This window comes from Lissotriton vulgaris, chromosome 2_1 (genome assembly GCF_964263255.1).
Source record: "Lissotriton vulgaris chromosome 2_1, aLisVul1.2, whole genome shotgun sequence".
In the NCBI taxonomy this organism is placed as follows: domain Eukaryota; kingdom Metazoa; phylum Chordata; class Amphibia; order Caudata; family Salamandridae; genus Lissotriton; species Lissotriton vulgaris.
Window position 1 is genome coordinate 1,965,269,021 of NC_141687.1, and position 18,257 is coordinate 1,965,287,277.

General features: G+C 44.1%; 1 protein-coding gene and 1 pseudogene across 1 annotated transcript in view; one reads left to right on the forward strand and one right to left on the reverse strand.

Moving 5' to 3' along the window:
* Positions 1–18,257, forward strand: part of ZNF710 (zinc finger protein 710) — a 153,845-nt gene that overhangs the window by 93,119 nt on the left and 42,469 nt on the right. The window contains exon 2 of the mRNA XM_086958157.1: positions 15,278–16,741. Within this exon, the coding sequence (XP_086814283.1) occupies positions 15,308–16,741 (1,434 nt within the window). The 5' untranslated portion in view covers positions 15,278–15,307. The remainder of the gene's footprint in view (positions 1–15,277; positions 16,742–18,257) is intronic.
* LOC147733570 (G1/S-specific cyclin-D1 pseudogene) lies at positions 586–1,572 on the reverse strand (annotated as a pseudogene).

The window sequence follows — 18,257 nt, forward strand, 5'->3', positions numbered from 1 at the left end:
TGGAACGCGCGCTGTGGCCAGGCGCTGTCTCCTGGGAAGCGCAAGCACCACACACGCATGCGCATACACACACACACAAGCGCCCATGCACGCACGCACATACATACATACAGAGACACCACCCCTGACTCATACACACACGCGCGCACACACACAAGTGCACCGAGGCCCCCCCTCCCCCGCCGTCACCGTCGCACACATACATACACACACACACACGAGCATACACACACACAAGTGCACCAATCGCGCTCCAGCCTTTTGGAACTTACCTTACCTCAGCACGCGGCGCCCAACCTCCTGCTGGCGCGGCCCCGGGGCTTTACACGGCTCACAGGAGCCCCGGGCCGCGAGACGCAACGACTCCGCCTGCCTCCTCTTCCGGTCTGAACGTGGCCCCGCCCCGTCACAGGCGACCGTGCCTGACTTCCGGGGCGGCCGCGATACTAAAAGCTTTTTCAGAAACTATGTAGGAGCGTGATTGGAGACCCACAACAGCAAATAACCCAATCACAAACACGCTGGTACATTGCACAGGCAGAATCTACTACATTAACTGATGCAACTGCCCAGGTAGGTGAAAAAAGGGTTTTCTCTGAGTGAGCAGGACGAGGCATATGGGCTTATCAGTCGGCGCCTCTCCTACGCCCATGCTCCACTACTGTGTAGGCCAGCAAATGACTTCCACAAGTCCCTTCAAATGTTCACGTCTCGCACATCGGTGGGAGTGCAGGACAGGCCTTCCTCTTCATCAGCATTTTTGCGCTCTGACACGTTGTGTTGCTGTGCCTGACGCAGACTGGATTCTAGCAGCGATTCAATTTGCTCTTGGCAGGCCCGTAAACAATCCGGGTCGCACTTGATGACCTGGGACAGGAAATGCGTGAGGCACTGGTAGGAGAGGAAGCTGTTGGTGTTGCCGAGGTGAAGACCTTGGACGGCTGCTGCCACGCTGCCTGCCGCGATCATGGAGGGAGGGTTGGAAATGAACTTGATGTCTGTCGCGCAGAGTGCCACAAAAGTCTGAGCGTGCTTGCGGATAATCTGCCTCGTGTCCTCGCCGAGGGGCATTTTGGAAAGGAAATGTTCAATGAAATCGTGAGGGGTGACAGAGGCCAAGTCCCACTTGAGTTTGTTCAGCGTCAACAGCTCCATTTGCACTAATTCGTCGGGTCCGATGGAGTTATCAGTATAAATGCAAAGTTTTTCCGCCGTTAGAGGAATGGTTTCTTTCATTTTTGAGGCCACGAGCATGCAGGTAGCCCCCAGCAGCTGCAATCTGTTTTTCTTCAGCGGTTCCACCGACAAAAATCTGTCCAAGTAATTCATGGCTAATGGGAACACCTCCTCTTCACATTTCTGCTCTTCACAAACCTCCAGCATCCAGGTGGCCACGATCTTCCGCATGTAGGGTTGCACTTCACGCTGCACGCACTTAAAGTAGGAAGCGGACGGCGGGCAGTTCTCCTCCGCCTTCAGCATGGTGTGCAGCACCCTGTCGTTCAGGAGGTGCTGATCCAGGTAAGCCCTTCGGATAGTTTCCACCTCGCAGCACAGCAGCTGATGTTCCATGTCTCCCCCGGCGCGCGGTGCCTGCTCTTGAGAGGGGGTGCGGGGTGGTGAGTGCGGGGTGGTGAGTGCGGGGTGGTGAGTGCAGAGTGGTGAGGGCAGAGTGGTGAGGGCAGAGTGGCGAGGGCAGAGTGGCGAGGGCAGAGTGGCGAGGGCAGAGTGGCGAGGGCAGAGTGGCGAGGGCAGAGTGGCGAGGGCAGAGTGGTGAGGGCAGAGTGGTGGTGAGTGCAGAGTGGTGGTGAGTGCAGAGTAGTGGTGAGTGCAGAGTGGTGGTGAGTGCAGAGTGGTGGTGAGTGCAGAGTGGTGGTGAGTGCAGAGTGGTGAGTGGTGAGTGCAGAATGGTGAGTGGTGAGTGCAGAGTGGTGAGTGGTGAGTGCAGAGTGGTGAGTGGTGAGTGCAGAGTGGTGAGTGGTGAGTGCAGAGTGGTGAGTGCAGAGTGGTGAGTGCAGAGTGGTGAGTGGTGAGTGGTGAGTGCAGAGTGGTGAGTGGTGAGTGCAGAGTGGTGAGTGGTGAGTGCAGAGTGGTGAGTGGTGAGTGCAGAGTGGTGAGTGCGCAGAGTGGTGAGTGCGCAGAGTGGTGAGTGCGCAGAGTGGTGAGTGCGCAGAGTGGTGAGTGCGCAGAGTGGTGAGTGCGCAGAGTGGTGAGTGCGCAGAGTGGTGAGTGCGCAGAGTGGTGAGTGCGCAGAGTAGTGAGTGCGCAGAGTAGTGAGTGCGCAGAGTAGTGAGTGTGCAGAGTAGTGAGTGCAGAGCATTGTGTGCTGTTGAGTGCAGAGTGCTGTGTATTGGCAATGTTAATGACAATGCCCATTTATTTTTGATTTAAAGAAAAAAAATGTCATGAGCAATGCCAATAGCTCTACCTTTAATGATGCCGAGACCATTGCATTGCAAATGCTTGTTTGAGCATGCGTAGGATGTTGAAGCATGATGATGAGATGGCGTTGACTTGTCTGGTCATCGAGAGTGAGGAGTCCAGGATGATGCCCAGGTTCCGTGCGTGGTCCGTCGGTATGGGGGCTTTTCCTAGGGCCGTTGGCCACCAAGAGTCGTCCCAGGCGGAAGGGGATGCACCTAAGATGAGGACTTCCGTTTTGTCCGAGTTCAGTTTCAGACGGCTGTGCTTCATCCATTCGGCTACTTCTTTCATCCCTTCATGTAGGTTGGTTTTGGCGGTGATTGGGTCTTTGGTGAGTGAGAGGATCAGCTGAGTGTCATCAGCGTAGGAGATGATGTTGAGGTTGTGTTAGCGTGCGATGGTTGCGAGGGGGCTCATGTAGACGTTGAAGAGGGTGGGGCTGAGTGATGATCCTTGCGGGACGCCGCAGATGACTTCGGTGGCCTCTGACTTAAAAGGGGGGAGGCGGACTCTCTGAGTTCTTCCAGCGAGGAACGAGATGATCCAGTCCAATGCTTTTCCTTGAATTCTGATGTTTCTGAGGTGTTGTATCAGGGTGCTATGGCAGACTGTGTCGAAGGCTGCATAGAGGTCAAGGAGGATGAGGGCAACTGTGTCTCCATTGTCCAGTAGTGTTCGAATGTCGTCTGTTGCTGCGATGAGGGCGGTCTCGGTGCTGTGTTTGGCTCGGAAGCCAGACTGTGAGGAGTCGAGTGATTTGTTGGTTTCGAGGAAGGCGGCGAGCTGATTGTTGATGGCTTTCTCAATGACTTTGGCAGGGAATGGGAGGAGCGAGATGGGGTGGTAGTTTTTGAGTTCGGTGGGGTCTGCTGTGGGTTTCTTCAGAAGGGCGCTGAGTTTGGCGTGTTTCCAGCTTTCTGGGAATGTGGCTGAGTTGAGGGAGCAGTTGATGACGTCTCGGAGATGGGGTGCGATAATGGAGTCTGCTTTGTTGAAGATGTGATGGGTGCATGGGTCTGTAGGGGATCCTGAGTGGATGGAGTTCATCAGGCGAATGGTGTCTTCTGTGGTGATTGGGTTCCAGTCGAAAAGGTTATTCGGAGGAGGTACAGGTTCGGAGGTGAGTGGGGTGGACTGGTTTACGGGTTGGTTGTCAAAGCTGTTATGAATGTCGGCGATTTTGTCATGGAAGAATGAGGCGAGGGAGTCGCAGAGGGCTTGAGAGGGGGTGATGTCGTTTGAGCTGGCGGTGGGGTTGGTGAATTCTTTGATGATGTTGAAAAGTTCCTTGCTGTTGTGGGCGTTGTTGTCTAGTCGGTCTTTGAGTGCTGATTTCTTGGCTGTCCGGATTAGTTGGTGTTTGCAGGTGGCGTTTTTGAAGGCGGCTTGAGTGATAGAGTTTGGGTCTTTTTTCCAAGTTTTCTCAAGGGAACGACAGAGCTTCTTGGATTTCTTAAGGTCATCGTTGAACCAGGGGGCGTTCTTGCTTCCTTGCTTGATTTGATGTTTTTTCAAGGGTGCTAGTTTGTCGGCGGTTTGGGTTAACCATTGTGTGAGGTTGATGGCGGCTTGGTTAGGGTTCGTTGAATAGGCAGGGGGTTTTTGAAGAAGCGATGTGGCGATCTGGTCGATGGTGATTTTGTTCCAATTTCTTCGCAGAGTTGGTTGAGGGTGGTTGTGGATCGTGGTCTTATTGTAAATGAAGTGGATGCAACTGTGGTCCGTCCAGTGGAGGGGTGTGGTGTGCGTGAAGGAGATATGTTTGCTGGAAGTGAAGATAGGGTCGAGTGTGTGTCCTGCATAGAGTGTGGGGGTGTTAACGAGTTGTTTGAGTCCGAGATTGGCGAGATTGTCCAGAAGGGTGGTAGTGTTACTGTCGTTGCTCTTTTCCAGATGGAAATTGAGGTCTCCCAGTAGAATGTATTCTTCCGAGGGGAGGGCGTGTGGGGTGATGAAGTCAGTGATGTCTTCGCTGAATTTTGTACGGGGTCCTGGTGGCCTGTAGAGGAGGGTGCCTCTGAGTGTGGTCTTGGGGTTGGTGTGGATCTGGAAGTGAAGGTGTTCGGCGATAGCGAGGTTGTCTTCTGAGGTGGTTGAGATGCGGATGGTGTTCTTGTGGACGAAGGCGATGCCTCTTCCTGTTTGGATGGTGCGGTCCTTACGGATGATCTTGTAGCCGTCCGGGATGGCTATGGTGATGTCTGGAGCTGAAGAGGCATTCATCCAGGTTTCTGTTAGGAAGGCGATGTCCGGAGAAATGGTGTCGAGTAGATTCCAAAGGTCGATGGCGTGTTTGTGAACCGAGCGGGTGTTGAGAAGGATGCATTTAAGGTGGTTGGTGTTGGATCTCTGTTTGGTGTTTGTGGGTTTGGTGTGGGTCTTGATGCAGGTGAATTTGCAGGAGTGGCAGGTGAAGGGTCCATGGGTGTGTCCTGGTGCTGCTTGGGCGCAGTTAGGGAGTAGGCCAGGGTTAAGTGCTAAGAGGGTGGAGGCGTCGTATGTAATGCGGGAGGAGTGGGTGATGCGGGGACCAGGGGGTCTGGCGCTGGGCGCGGTCCAGGCGCGGACGGGCGTAGACAGGCCTCCCTTTGGCGCGCCTTCGGCGCGCATGGGGCGCGACCGCTGCGCGTGACCGCTGCGCGCAGGTGTGACTGTCTTAAGTGGATATAGGGGGGGGGTGGAGCGAGGGAGGGGCAGCTGGGAGGCGGGAGCGGGTTGTAGGGACGGGCTACAAGGCACAACAACAACAAGATGGCAGCAAAAGGCAAGCGAAAATAGGACAGGGGCCACAGTCAGGCACAAAGTATATTTCTCTATCCAAAATAGAGACCAATATAGCGTTATGAAATTTAGGAGGCACAAAATGAATTATGGTCAATGCGAGCACAGCACAATGCACAGACAGACAACAGAGCAGCAGAGCGCCACGCTCTCAATGAAGCACAGGACAAGCAAAGTAATCACGAGCAATGCACAATGTAAGGGCAGAGCAGCAGAGCGCTACGATTATGGCAAGAGAAATCAACAGTAATCACGAGCAATGCACAATGTGAGGGCAGAGCAGCAGAGCTCTACGATTATGGCAAGAGAAATCAACCGTAATCACGAGCAATGCACAATGTGAGGGCAGAGCAGCAGAGCGCAACGATAATGGCAAGAGAAGCAGAGCGCTGCGCTTTTAGTGAAGCGCCGAGCAGATTTTATTTAAATGTGAGCAATGCAGAGCGCTATGATACCCAGAGGTCAGGGAAGCGTGGGGGGAGCGATCGCTGCTGATTGAAGTCAGGGCGGTCACACACACAACCACACACACACACACACACAAACAAACACCAGGATAGCAAAACATAGCATAGCAAAACAAAACATAGCATAGCATAACAAAACATAGCATAACAAAACAGTTTAGCATAACAAAACACAAAAAACATAGCATAACACAACACAACAAAACATAGCATAGCAAAACATAGCATAGCATAACAAAACACAACAAAACATAGCATAGCATAACAAAGCATAGTTTAGCATAACAAAACATATTTTAGCAAAACAAAACATATTTTAGCATAACAAAACACAAAAAACATAGCATAACAAAATGCAAAAAAACATAGCATAACAAAACATAACATAGCACAACAAAACATACCATAGCAAAACAAAACATAGCATAGCAAAACAAAACATAGCATAGCAAAACAAAGCAAAGCATAACAAAACATAGCATAGCATAACAAAGCATAGCATAGAATAGCAAAGCAAAGCATAGCATAACAAACCATAGCATAATAAAACAAAACCTAGCATAACAAAGTATAGCTTAACCCCTTAAGCGCTGCCGTCGGCCAACGGTCGTCACGAGCACTACCTTGCCAATGCTGCACATGACAGATGGCGGAAGGGCCAGCGCTCGTTATTCGAACGTTCAGCACTGGGTGCTGAACATTCGACGCAGCAAAGGGGTTAACAAAACACAAAAAATAGCATAAGAAAATATAGCATAGAATAACAAAGCATAGCATAAAAAACACAACAAAACATAGCACAACAAAGCATAGCATAGCATAGCAAAACATAGCATAGCAAAACAAAGCATAGCATAACAACACATAACATAGCATAACAAAACAACAAAACATAGCATAACAAAACATAGCATAGCATATCGCAACAAAACAGTGTAGCATAGAATAACAAAACATAGCACAACAAAACATAGCATAGCAAAACAAAGCATAGCATAACAAAACATAGCATAGCATAACAAAACACAACAAAACATAGCACAACATAACATAGCATAGCATAACATAGCAAAACAAAGTATAGCATAAAAAAAGCATAGCATAACAAAACCTAGCATAACAAAACAAAGCATAGCATGACATCATAACAAAAAACATAGCATGACAAAACATAGCATAGCATAACATAGCAAAACGTAGCAAAACATAGCAAAACAAAACAACATAACAAAACCAAGCATAGCATAACAAACATAGCATAGTATAACAAAACAAAACCTAGCAGAACAAAACCTAGCATAACATAACAAAACAAAGCATAGCATAACAAAACATAGCATAACAAAGCATAGTATAGCAAAACATAGCATAGCAAAACATAGCATAACAAAACATAGCATAACAAAAGACAACAAAACATAGCATAGCATAGCAAAACATAGTTTAGCATAACAAAACACAAAAAACGTAGCATAACAAGACACAGAAAAATAGCATAACAAAACATAGCTTAGCACAACTTAACATAACATAGCAAAACAAAACATAGCATAACAGAGCAAAGCTTAACAAAATAAAGCATAACAAAACATAACACAACAAAACATAGCATAGCATAAAAAAATAGCATAACAAAACATAGCATAGCATAGCAAAACAAAGCATAGCATAACAAAACATAGCATAACAAAACAAAACCTAGCATAACAAAGTATAGCTTAACAAAACACAAAAATAGCATAAGAAAATATAGCATAGAATAACAAATCATAGCATAAAAACACAACAAAACATAGCAAAACAAAACATAGCATAACAAAACAAAGCACAGCATGTCATATAACAAAACATAGCATAGCATAACAAAAATAGCATAAGAAAATATAGCATAGAATAACAAAGCATAGCATAGCATAAAAACACAACAAAACATAGCAAAACAAAACATAGCATAACAAAACAAAGCACAGCATGTCATATAACAAAACATAGCATAGCATAACAAAAATAGCATAAGAAAATATAGCATAGAATAACAAAGCATAGCATAGCATAAAACACAACAAAACATAGCAAAACAAAACATAGCATAACAAAACAAAGCACAGCATGTCATATAACAAAACATAGCATAGCATAACAAAACACAGCATAGCATAACAAAGCATAGCATAGCATATTGCAACAAAACAGAGTGTAGCATAGAATAACAAAACATAGCACAACAAAACATAGCATAGCAAAACAAAGCATAGCATAACAAAACATAGCATAGCATAACAAAACATAGCACAACAAAACATAGCACAACAAAACACAGCATAGCATAACATAGCATAGCAAAACAAAGTATAGCATAAAAAACCATAGCATAACAAAACTTAGCATAACTAAACAAAACCTAGCATAACAAAACAGCATGACATCATAACAAAAAACATAGCATGACAAAACATAGCATAGCAAAACAAAGCAAAGCATAACAAAGCATAGCATAACAAAACACAGCAAAACATAGCAGAACAAAACAGCATAACAAAACAAAGCATGGCATGACATCATAACAAGACACAACAAAACATAGCATAGCATAACAAACATAGCATAGTATAACAAAACATAGCATAGCAAAACAAAACACAACAAAACATAGCACAACATAGCATAGCATAACATAGCAAAACAAAGTATAGCATAAAAAAGCATAGCATAACAAAACCTAGCATAACAAAACAAAGCATAGCATGACATCATAACAAAAACATAGCATGACAAAACATAGCGTAGCATAATATAGCAAAACAAAGCATAGCATAACAAAACAAAGCATAGCATAATAAAACATAGCAAAGCATAACAAAACGTAACAAAACGTAGCAAAACATAGCAAAACAAAACAGCATAACAAAACCAAGCATAGCATGACATCATAACAAGACACAACAAAACATAGCATAGCATAACAAACATAGCATAGTATAACAAAACAAAACCTAGCAGAACAAAACCTAGCATAACATAACAAAGCATAGCATAACAAAACATAGCATAACAAAGCATAGTATAGCAAAACATAGCATAACAAAACATAGCATAACAAAAGACAACAAAACATAGCATAGTATAGCAAAACATAGTTTAGCATAACAAAACACAAAAAACGTAGCATAAGAAGACACAAAAAATAGCAACGTAGCATAAGAAGACACAAAAAATAGCATAACAAAACATAGCATAGCACAACTTAACATAACATAGCAAAACAAAACATAGCATAACAGAGCAAAGCATAACAAAATAAAGCAAAGCATAACAAAACAAAGCATAACAAAACATAACACAAAACATAGCATAGCATAAAAAACATAGCATAACAAAACATAGCATAGCATAGCAAAACAAAGCATAGCATAACAAAACATAGCATAACAAAACAAAACATAGCATAACAAAGTATAGCTTAACAAAACACAAAAAATAGCATAAGAAAATATAGCATAGAATAACAAAGCATAGCATAGCATAAAAACACAACAAAACATAGCATAACAAAACATAGCATAGCATAACAAAGCATAGCATATCGCAACAAAACAGAGTGTAGCATAGAATAACAAAACATAGCACAACAAAACATAGCATAGCAAAACAAAGCATAGCATGACATCATAACAAAAAACATAGCATGACAAAACATAGCATAGCAAAACAAAGCAAAGCATAACAAAGCATAGCACAGCAAAACATAGCATAGCATAACATAGCATAGCAAAACAAAGTATAGCATAAAAACCATAGCATAACAAAACCTAGCATACCTAAACAAAACCTAGCATAACAAAACAAAGCATAGCATGACATTATAACAAAAAACATAGCATGACAAAACATAGCATAGCATAACAAAACCAAGCATAGCATAACAAAACAAAGCATAGCATAACAAAGCATAGCATAACAAAACACAGCAAAACATAGCAGAACAAAACAGCATAACAAAACAAAGCATAGCATGACATCATAACAAGACACAACAAAACATAGCATAGCATAACAAACATAGCATAGTATAACAAAACAAAACCTACCAGAACAAAACCTAGCATAACAAAGCATAGAATAACAAAACATAGCAAAACACAACAAAGCATAGCATAGCATAACAAACCACAACAAAACATAGCAAAGCCTAACAAAACATAGTATAACAAAGCATAGTATAACAAAACATATAGCATTGCATAACACAACACAACATAGCATAGCATAACAAAGCTTAGCATAGCATAACAAAACATAGCATAGCAAAACAAAGCATAGCATAATAACACACAACAAAACATAGCATAACAAAACATAGCATAGCAAAATGCAACAAAACAGCATAACATAACAAAGCATAGCCTAACAAACAAAGCATAGGATAGCAAAACTAAACATAGCATAGCATAACAAAACAATGCATAGGATAGCAAAACAAAACATAGCATAGCATAACAAAGCATAGAATAGCAAAACAAAGCATAGGATAGCAAAACAAAACATAGCATAGCATAACAAAGCATAGAATAGCAAAACAAAACATAGCATAACAAAGCATAGGAAAGCAAAACATAGCATAACAAAGCATAGCATAGCATAACAAAACACAACAAAACATAGCATAACAAAACAAAAGATAGCATAGCAAAGCTTAGCATAACAAAACATATCACAGCATAGCAAAACATAGCATAGCATACCACAACACAAAAAACAAAGCATAGCATAGCAAAACACAACAACACATAGCATAACAAAACATAGCAAAACACAACAAAACATAGCTTAGCTTAACAAAACGCAACAAAACATAGCATAACAAAACATATCATAGCATAGCAAAACCTAGCATAGCATACCAAACGCAACAAAACATAGCCCAGCATAACAAAATACAGCATAACCAAGCATAGCATAGCAAAACATAGCATAGCATAACAAAACACAGCATAGCATAACAAAACAAAACATAGGATAGCAAAACAAAACGTAGCATAGCATACAGCATCACCCAGCACCACCACAGCATCACTCAGGGGCACCACAACATCACTATGCGCTACCACAGCATCACTGAATGCCACAGCATCACTCGTTCGCCACCATATCACTCAGCGCCACCACAGCATCAATCTGTGCAACCATTCAACAACAACTGGTTCAAATATGTTCTCTCAATGTTTCAAGCTTTATTACACATGTCACAAAAAGATGTTAATATTTCTCTTCTGATCTTGGATTTTCAACACAAAATACACTGAACATAATCTTCACAAAAGTTATTTACAAAAGTTTAAGCTATTGCCATTATAAATTACAATAACTTTTATTTAAAAAAATTAAAAACCATTGTTATTTGTAATCTCAACTTGCAACCGGAAAGAGACTTCCTGAAATTCGGGAACTCTCTTAAAATCGACTTCTTGTGGGTCACGCATTGACGGTAACATCTCCCATGTGCTTTAATCCTCTAAACCAAAGCACCATACTTCGCATCTGCTAGCTCCTCTCCTTTTCTTCCAAAAGGACAGTACCCTAAGCAACAATAACGTGAAATGTGAGAAATACTTAAACACCAAATAAGGAACTGAAAAATTGAACACCCCCAGAAAATAAGAGCCCACCTTGCAATACTGCTCATCTGACATACGCTGGGGTGCTGAACTTAAAACTAAAAAATAACTATTCTGAGTAAAACACTGACCGAACCTTCCAGTTATATTTTTTTTCTTCCCTTCGCACATAAATACGTTTTGCAAACCCTTGGTGAGTGCGGGTGGTGAATAAGTTGTAACGGCAAATTGTAAGAGGGACAGAGTCAGGATGCATAGGATGAGTTTGATATGCTGTGGTTTCCCAAAATCGCATTAGTGCAACCGTAGTCCATTGCCTCTGCCCCTGTTAAGTAAACATTGTAGCCAATGTAGGAGCCGCAGACCGCTCAGTACTTCAACCCACTGTGCCGCAAATCCGCCGTGTGGCACCTCCGCTCGGCCCAGCTGCGAGAAGCGGGTATGACAATTGTATTACGGATCTTAGTTATTGGAGCAATGGCACATTAAGTCGCTGTGCAGGAGATTATCGAATACCTCTCCAGAGCGGTACAACACGTGCTGTTATTGGCCAGGGGGAATGCTTTAAAAGCCCGCTATTCGTTTGAATCGCATTGAGGGCCACAACAAATGGAAAACCACTCGCACTCCTTTTCGTCTGTGCCTGGACTCATGGTAGATGTGCACCGAATTCTTTTGAAACGCAATATTTTACAGAGTTCTAAAATGTAAACTAGGCTGCAACTACTTAAAGAGAAGTCAAGTTTCTATTCAACAAAACCCCACTGAACTCGAGATCCCTTTGGTGTGGTGCTAATTACTACATATTTCAAGAAGGAGCATTCGCAAACCTATGTTAGCAGATTCGTATTGCTTTATGTTTTTTGTATAGTGTGTAGATCTTTTTATTTATGTTTTAAACTCGTTTTTATTGGCATTTCGTATATATCATTTCAATAGAAAACAAATAACATGCATTTCCGTGCACAGTATCACCTGGTGTAACATCATGACATTTTAAACTATATCCGATCGGGGTCACTGCAAATGATTGTGAACATATAAAACGTCTTGTTGCATTTTAATATTTGTTCTAATAGAGCATTCTGGTCCCTTTTACATAATTATATCTTCTATTACCCATTACACATTTTGTTTATATTTTCCACATGGGCGGCCAACGGCCTCACATTAAGGTATGAAATTACTATCCAAGATTAATGAATCTATTTTTGAAAAGGAAAGAAAAACGTACATTTAGGAACTTAAATAGTGTTATATCTTAGGATCTAAACATAAATAACTGGAGATTCTGCGTCCTGCAGGCCCACAGTGTAGATCTTTTTAAATGCAGGTACTTTCACAGTGTGCCCCCCATCAAAACACGGAGGCATGTCACAATTCAAGTGGTCTTGCCGCCTATTGCCCCTAGCAGAATTTTCAGAACTATGTATAGAGGGGAGGTTGGCGGTACCAGACCCACAGCCTCCTCATTGAATATTTATCAGAGGCTACGGGCTATTTGAGTTTTCAACCCCCTACATTTTTGCTGCAGTTACAAGAAATTTAAAACCCAGTTGAGCCCTGTTAACAAGCGGAAGCCTTTTGACCAGGACTGCAGTACCTTGAAAGCATTTCAGCCAAGCTCATAAGTGCTGCTAAAGAACGGTGCCACTTGAAACGTTCTAGGCGGTTCTAGACGGTAGCAGCAGCTTCTGCCAATGCTGATGCATCCGAGCTGTTTATAAATGCACTGTTTCTCGGAAGTGGGGGCGGGGCCAGAGGCGTGCCTGGCACAGCAGCTCCCTGGCCTGCCTTAGATTGACAGTACAGGTGCTCCTGAGTTGATCGCTATATATTGCCAAACGTTGACAAAGCCAGTAGTTTCTGCAGCTGAGCAGTGAAAAGGGTTTCTCACGCTCCATTAACACATACACAGAAAAGGTACTACACAGGCAGTTGCAAGGAAAAGCATCCCTCAAAGCAGAGGATGGGTTACTGTAGTACTCCCTCTCTGTATGCCTTAAAGGAACAGGCAGCGTCGACTCCTGTGTATACATTGAAACGTACAGAATCGGTATTGTTGAATGGCCGCTTGCCTTCATTGAAGCTTTAAACGGTAGCGGTCAGTGTTTGGGACAAGTCGAGAGGGGGGGATAGAGGTCGCGAAAGGAGGGGGAAAAATAAAAAATACTTTAAAAAAAGTATCTTCAGCCGGCCACGCCCTGCTCCTCTGCTCCTCTTCTTCAGGCACAGACTTCCAGCCATCCCTGCGGCCAATCCTGAAGCTTCTCTCACAAGAGAATTTGGTGTTTGTCCTATTCTCCATGTTCATCTTTGCAGGGCCTCCTTTCCCAACTTCAGAATGTTCCATTTCCTCTCCATTGTTAGATTCCCTGACTTGCACCACTTAGAAATCACACACTACCTTTTATGAGAGGTCTCGTCTACCTCCTCTCCCTATTGACTTTACCAACATTCATGCACAGGCTGTCCCACTCCCAGGTCCCTTTTGTCATTACAGTCTTGCTAAGGACATCTTCAGCTGTCCGTCGCAGATAGCATTGCATACAGTAATGCTTAGAGTGGGCTATGGTACTGCCTATTGCTCATGTTTGGATGGCCATTCTGTCTAGCTGAGTTCCATGCTCTTTTTTTGGACGTCTTTTGGGCGTTTGTCCCTATTCTTGTGTTTGTCTCACCCAGGTAGCATTGCTTGTTTACCCTCACTTTTGATTGGCTGGGTTGGGAGAGTCTATTCTTCCCCTTTCTCTCTGCTCATACAGTGCATGTGTGCTCTGTCCTCACCCCTAAACCCCCACCCCTTTTTCTCTCCTATCCATATCCTCTTGCTTGTTTCTTTTGTATTACATTTGTTGAGTGTGCACCAGAGTGCTTTGCCTCACTCCCTCTGCTTCCCCTCTCTGTTTACCTACCACCCCAAGTGTGCTGCCTTTTCTCATGTCCTTTGGTCACTGTCCGCAACTACTTTTCTCCACTCCTTCGGCTTAACCCTCCCTTGCGTTTCCCTCTCCTTGTCCATCTCTCAACTTTATTATCTTTGTCAGTGCTTGTTGTTTCTAAAATGCATTGCCTTAGGGGAAACCAACAGTGGTGACCATCCATCTTGAAAGTCTATTTTTCATGCTTTCAAGATGACCATCACGTTGCATGAAGCAACGTGGCATTACGTAGCGCAGCAGTTATATTGATAGAATAGAAAGGGCTTTCTTACTTTCAAGCAGGCCCATCAACGTGCACCAATCGTACACAATAAGGGTGACCATGTTATAAGTATTGAAACATTACTTTTTATGCGTTCAAGATGGCCACTGCTGTGGGTCATGACATGTTGCCTGACGCAAAGGTGGCTGGTTGCAATGCCGAGAAATGTTAAAAGCATTTGACATTGGTAAAGACACACAGCACTGGGAAAGTGAGGCTGATTGGCTCTACCAATGGTTGTTTTTTAATATTCCTGCTTCTCGCCTTGCATTCTCAAGTCTCTCTCTCTCATTACTTTTATTTCTTGCCCATTTAATTTTTTTTTCTTCTGTTCTCCTTGCTTTGGGGCACCACTGGGAGAAAAACTGGGCAAAACTTAATGAAAAACATATAGGGGGCGATAATGATGTCGGGCGACCGACGACACCGTCTCAAAAACTGGACCGACTCTGGTCGCCGGCCCGCCCGCCTCATTAGGATGCAACTGAACACAGTTCGATCGCATTCTGACATTTCCCTATGGGAGTATGCATTACAGCTGTAAACCGGTCGTAATACATGCTCTCATAGGGAAATGGTAGGTAGTGTTCATCCCTGCACCCCGTGCCTGCCACGGGGTGCAGGGGTCAATAGGGGGGCAACATAGGTGCCCCCTCGGCCCCCAGATGTCAAATGAATAATTTGTGGTCTTTTGATGCTTCTAACTAGCGCCCACTTTAAAATATTGCAGTGCTTTAAGAATTTACTAGTGAAGTTGCTAATCCTTTTTGCTCTTATTTTTTACAGAAATGCTAAACTAGCCAGATGGTATGAGAGATGGATCGCTTCACCGACTTCGGAACGCAGACGGATGCTGTGGTGGTGCTCTCCTTGGCTCAGGCAGCAGTCCTGGGCCTGGTGTCCGACAATGAGCTGCTTGGGGCCACCATTAGTCCTAGCGGCTTCTTCCCATCATCTGGCAATGAGCTGTTAGACAGCGGACCTATTGAAGCAGAGCAGCCAGAGGGGGGCGCTTACCCGGAGGCGGGGTTTCGGGTCGCAGCAGAACCACAGGAAGACGAGGCATTGGAGGCAGAAAAACACACCAGGAGGAAAAAGAGACCCCCTGTGAGGCTTGTGCCTAAAATTAAATATGAGAAAGCCGAAGAAGAGGATGGACTAGATCACATGTATCAGGTGACTACCCCTTCATCGCGTAAGAATGAAACTGAGAGAACCCCCCTGGAAGGCCAAGAGGAGCAAACCACTGTCCAAAGCAGGAGTGTGAAAATGATCGACCTGAGTACATTCCGCCGGAGACCCCGGCGCATCCGGAACGCACACCAACAACATGATGTAGCTACAGAGACTTATTCTCATGACCGCCAGGACATTGCGCAAGATGGCTACTCTGAGTCAACAATGGATGCAGTCCCTGAAGGCACAGAGTCCGACAATGTGAAGGGGGAGTGTGATCTGGACCAACATTCTTTAACCGAGACCGACGGCCATGTGCCCACATTGCCGAGAGAAAACGGACAGAACTATGTGTGGCAAGAATCCTCCAATGAGCCCGATTTCGACGCCAATGATTCTAGCATGGAACGCAACAAAAAGGCTCAACTGGACCGCCTGGACATCAATGTCCAGATCGATGATTCCTATTTGGTGGACACTGGTGACCGGCAGAAACGCTGGCAATGCCGCATGTGTGAGAAATCCTACACCTCAAAGTACAACTTGGTGACACACATCCTTGGCCACAGTGGCATCAAACCCCACTCCTGCCCCCATTGCAACAAACTCTTCAAGCAGCCGAGTCACCTGCAGACACATCTTTTAACTCACCAAGGCACACGACCACACAAGTGCGAAGTGTGTGGCAAGGCGTTCACTCAGACGAGCCACCTGAAGAGGCACATGCTACTGCACACTGACGTGAAGCCATACAGCTGCCGCTTCTGTGGCCGTGGCTTCGCCTACCCCAGCGAACTGAAAGCCCACGAAGCCAAACACGAGAACGGGCGCTGCCACGTGTGTGTGGAGTGTGGCCTGGACTTTGCCACACTCACGCAGCTGAAGCGTCACATATCCTCACACCAGGGTCCCACATTGTACGAGTGCGTAGAATGTAACAAAACATTCCACTACCGCAGCCAGCTGCAAAATCACATGTTGAAGCATCAGAATGTACGGCCATTTGTCTGCACTGAGTGTGGCATGGAGTTCAGCCAGATCCACCATCTAAAGCAGCACTTGCTCACGCACAAGGTAGGGTTGTTCCACTCATCTTGGAAACCCAGTTGCACTTTAATCTGTGATATTTGAACTAACACTGTGGAGTGGGGGCTAATACACCCTGGGTGTCGAAATAGGGTGAACCATAGGCATTGTCCTACTCTGGGATGCTATGGTTTTAGATCCAGATAATGCATTTAAAGGTAATATTTTATTTTGATACGTCACTAAACCAAGATGGGTCTCTTGCACCGTTCCAAAGAGGGATGGGACATTAGATTTGTCTCCAAATACATTCCTCTAAATGTGCAAAAAAGTACATTTAACCACTGTAAAGCTGCTATTAGTTAGCCTACACTCAAGTGGAACCTCCTTAGTGTTTGAGGCATCTGGGCTAAGGTGTGCACATGGCATTGCCACTGCCATGACTGCAGCAGGGTCCGTGCATGAGCAGGTAGACTCCAAGGTTGTCGTCCTCTCGTATCTGTTAGTCCGTTTAGATAGTGTTATTTTGATACTTGGTTTGTGTTAATATATAGAAAGTATTTTCTTTTAAAAATGTTTCATTTACAACATCCCATAAAAAACAGACTAAACTAAGGCTAGTCATGCTGACGAGATCCTAGTCAGAAAGCTGCAATTAGGGTTGATAGTGGGGGAAAAAACTGTTACAAAATGAATGGAAACTCTAGAAAAGTATTTTCTTTATAAAATCCCTCTTTCAATGACATGACTGAAGCTGTAGATTCCGCATTTTTTAGGTCGAGCCTAGTCCGCGCATGTGCTGTCCACAAGACATGTTGTATCTGTTCCGTGGGCTTTTGGCATGACCATTGATGGCCATTTGTTGTTTTCTGTGGCATTCTGAAACGCTTTGTTTTTATTGGCCTTTCACGTTTAATTGTCCCTCCTTTGTGTGGCTCTATCCCTCCCATGGCGACTTCAATAAGTGATCCTTCTGTTTGGCCATTACTTGTTCGGGTTCCTCCTCGTCAGCCATCACAACATGTTCCAGATGGCTAACTACACAGGTCAGAAGCACAGTTTAAGTAGATCAATATGCCTGCAGGTGGGCCGCGCAGTAACTCAGTATCATTTGTGATGCGTGTGTAAACACTTTGGAAACTTATTTTGTTATTTTCGAAAGTGCACACGCTTCCCAAAACATTTGAAAAAAAGATTTGTTTCTATTGCTGAAGTACAGTGAGAACATGTTTATCTTCGGCAAGCATGTGTGCACTTTAGAAAAATAATAAAATAAGTTTCCAAAGCGTGTGCACACTCTCTTCCCAAAGCGTTTGAAAAAAGATTGGCTTTTATAAAGATTATATAGTGTGTGCGTGTTTACATATCGTTTATTTGGGGTGTTTTAATAAAAAACACATTGTGCTTGTTTTACACTGGAGGGGCCTGTTCCACCAACAGGTACATCTCCATTACATTGGGACTGCAGCACAGAGCTGCGCAATGACTAAATACTTATAAGGTCTCAAAAGCGAGACCGATTGCATTGCAAATGCTTGGTTAGTCCCTGTTGAAGTTTGAAAAA